The sequence below is a fragment of the Pelophylax lessonae genome (genome assembly GCF_965119305.1).
Source record: "Pelophylax lessonae genome assembly, chromosome: 2".
Taxonomy (NCBI): Eukaryota; Metazoa; Chordata; class Amphibia; order Anura; family Ranidae; genus Pelophylax; species Pelophylax lessonae.
In genome coordinates, this window is record NC_138769.1 from 724,185,461 (window position 1) to 724,189,113 (window position 3,653).

The 3,653-nt window shown below is 44.2% G+C and overlaps 1 protein-coding gene across 1 annotated transcript; it reads right to left on the bottom strand.

Moving 5' to 3' along the window:
- Window positions 1-1,742: 1,742 nt before the first annotated feature.
- On the bottom strand, window positions 1,743-3,396 carry LOC309546769 (olfactory receptor 6N1-like; the record flags this gene model as incomplete). The annotated part of the gene is made up of 2 exons (XM_082246459.1): window positions 1,743-2,726; window positions 3,307-3,396. 2 exons carry the CDS (start codon window positions 3,394-3,396, stop codon window positions 1,743-1,745), a joined length of 1,074 nt encoding a protein of 357 aa, XP_082102585.1.
- Between the last annotated feature and the right edge of the window lie 257 nt (window positions 3,397-3,653).

Below are 3,653 nucleotides of genomic sequence, written 5' to 3' on the forward strand. Positions count from 1 at the left end.
ATTTAGCCTAATTTGTCTTAAAAAGTAGATACACACAGCAGTGACACTTACCGTTCTGTGGACGGTGGCTTTGCATTTAAAAATGGCGCCTCCTGGCGCTTAGACGCCACTGCACATGCGCCGTCTGCCCGAGAATAGCCGAGCGTGTTCGGGTTTTCCCGAGCAGCGGCGCCTGCGCAGTGTGCCTTTCGGGAGCCGGCAGCAGCCATATTTTTTTTTGCAGGTGCCGATCCGATGCGATGCTCTGTCTTCACCCAGTCCCAGGGCATGGGGACCTGGCAGCGCCTGCTGGTATGACTCGTTCGGACTCCACTCCACTGAAGCGAGTAACTAACTGTCTGCAACTCAGAGTCTGCGAGCTGTGATGGCCGCGCGGCGCCCCTGTTGCCCATGGCGCCCCGTGCGGCCACACAGCTCGCACACCCCAAAGGACGGCCCTGACTGTATCTCTTGCAGTATTGGCAGTCTGGCCCATGGATGTCTTTTAAAGGTTTATTGCAGAAACTATTGGAACAGGAGAGGTTAGAATACACAAACAGGAGCACAACGTCTCAAAGTTGACAGTCCCTGGATGGAGCTCAGACTTCTGTATACAGCAGCCAAAAGTTGCATCCAGTATAACAGAGGTTCCTGTGTTTTATCTATACCAGGCAGTGACCGCAAGTGACAACACTTGTATACATGGAGGTACAAGTTTTTTTCCATTGCCCCCAGTGATATCTCTTTACCTGTTCAATTGACATGGATGAGGTCCAACACCAGTGGATGTTTTACTGTGGATCCAGTGTAGCCAATGATATCCTTTTTGAGCAAGGTCAGCATGGATAAGGCCTTCTAGAATAAGTTAGCACAGGGTGGCCCCAGAGGGCTGAGTCCTTCAGGCCTGAGCTTCAGCCCAGAACTCCAAACTCAACTGTAGATGAAAGACCCTTAAGGGCCATACACACTATAAGATTTTCTGAAGACTTTTTTCTTTAGATTTACCTTTTCTATGTAGTGCAAGGGCCTGCCAGATTGCATATAAATTGAAAGTGTTTAGGTTTGACCTCATATTATATGGTTTTGGTAAATCTAAAGGAAAAAGTCTTCAGAAAATCTTATAGTGTGTATGGCCCATTACAGATGCCTGCTCAGGATGTTTTTTAAAGCTTGCCCCAACCCATCAACAAAAAACTCATTACTAATTGGCTCGTTAAAAAACATGCAAGGCTAGCCCAAGCTAAATTTCTGACTCAATCCCTCTGGATCTTTCAACACAGTCTGGAACATGACACTTCATAGGAAGCTCATGAGCAAATCCTTTTGGCAAAATCCAGCAAAATAGAAAAACAAGTGTAGATTTCATAAAGTCTTAGGGAACAAATCTTTACAATGATATTTGCTAACTTTGGTGGTGGGTGCATAGCAGTATGCAGTAGAAAGTTCTGAGGTGGAGATTATGTGGCGACAACAATGGTATGTGCCAGATCTAGATTGCTAGCTATGTGCAGTTGTAGTTTGGTTTGGAATTGCATTTGGATGAGGACATTTTAGAAACCAATGAAATAGATTTGCAGTGAGATCGAAATTGTACTCATTCCTCCAATTTTATAGCCCCTCCAAATCCCTGTTACAGCAGTTGTGCATAGTGACTGTGCCTGTGCAGGCCAGTAGCCATCAGATTGTCTCTTTAATTCAATTTTTTAAAGGAAATACAATAAATCCAAGTTAATTGATTGCTTCATTCAGTAATCACATGCATTCTATTCTGTGATCAAGAAACTTTTGGTACAAATGAAGCCTATTTTCTTCCGAAAAGCAGATTTAATATCTTTGTTTCTCATGCTGTATATTATGGGATTCATTAAGGGGGGTAATACTGTATATAACATGGACACCAAAGAGTCTACATCGGATGAGTAGGAAGCTTTTGGACGAATGTACATGAACATAATGGGCAAGAAAAATATACTGACAACTGTAAAGTGAGAGGCGCAGGTAGAAAACGTTTTCTTGCGGCCAACATGGGAACTGATTCTGAGGATCGCTAAAATAATCTTAATGTAAGATGTAACGATTACAGCAAAGCATACCAAAATGACAACGGCACCAATGGTAGACCCAATGGCTACATTGAAGGATGTGTTGGCACAAGCCAATTGGAGCAACGGAGGAGTGTCACAGTAGTAATGGTAGATTATATTGGAACCACAGAAAGGTAACTTTAAGGCAAGAAGGGTGGCTGTGAGTGGAGCTGCAAACCCTCCAGACCAGGCTACCATTGACAGTATTATGTAAAGTTGTCTTGTCATGATGGTTTGGTAGTGCAAGGGTAAGCATACAGCTATGTAGCGATCAAAAGCCATTATGGCAAGGAGAAAACACTCTGTTGCTCCTAAAGACAGCAAAATATACATCTGCGTGAAGCAGGCTTTGTAGGAAATGGTATCCAGGTTCATCAGGAACTTGGCCAACATCTTTGGGATGGTTACCGAGGTGTAAGTCATGTCTATAAAGGACAAGTTGCTGACAAAGAAATACATTGGGGTGTGGAGATGCCGGTCAAAGATGACCAAGAAGAAGATAATGCCATTGCCAGAGAGGGCGAGGAGGTAGATAAAAAGTAATACACAAAAAAGCAAAGTTTGGTAATTCTGGACCCTGGAGAATCCATAAAGTATGAATTCTGTCACATGTGTAAAAGTTGCATTGGAAGAGACTTCTGATTGCAAGTAATCCTCATTGACCTAGATAATAAAAAATAAAGACAATTACTTCATTGTAATATTTGGTTTCTCAGCTAAAGTTACGGTATAATAATTATGGTTGTTCAATTGCTGACCTCTGATTCTTAAAATTCTAGTTCCCTGTTGGTCAAACTAATCCAGAAGCTTTGATTTCTTCTCAACTGTTGACTCATGTGCAGGGATGTGAGCATAGAAGCTTGCCATCATGTGCAAAGACAAGAATCTGCCTCAGTGCACACATGCACCCACAGACCCTGGCCCCACTGGGCTATTTAAACCTAAGGTCTTACAAGCCTCTTTTGTGAATTTCCTTCAGCTCTGATCCCCATATCCTGTATTGATGAACCTGTTGATCTTGTTACTGACCCGGCTATGCCTGACACTTCTCTTCGGATTTCTTTTGCCTAGTATGCCTGCTGCTCATCTACGTTACCGACCATGGCCTGGACTTTTGACCATCACCCTGACTTTGTATTTAATTGCCAGCATATTGCTGACCCTTGCCTGACTCTGACCTACAACCTGATAGTCAGTTCCGGGACAAGGTCTATCAGTGACCAGGGTGAAGATGCCAAACTACACGTGATGTGCTCATCTGATCGTCTTCTGCAGCTAGGATCTCACTCCCAGTTGCCAGCACACTTGTCTCAACGTCACTGCGCAGCTCCATGCCCACCATCCAGTTTCATTAGAACCTGGATCGACTGTGTGCTCTTTGCCCTTCCTGCCCCCCCCCCCACCATGTCTCAGCCTTTATGGAGGGCAGAGTGAGCTTTGCTGACTTGCAGATTCCAGACAGAATAAGAGCAACTAGCCAGGCACAATTAGAAACCATGGGGCCTTGTTTAGCCTTCTCCCCCCACTATAGAAGCACCACCTATACATACTGTACATACTGTACACTCCTGTACACACAGCCCTTCCCAC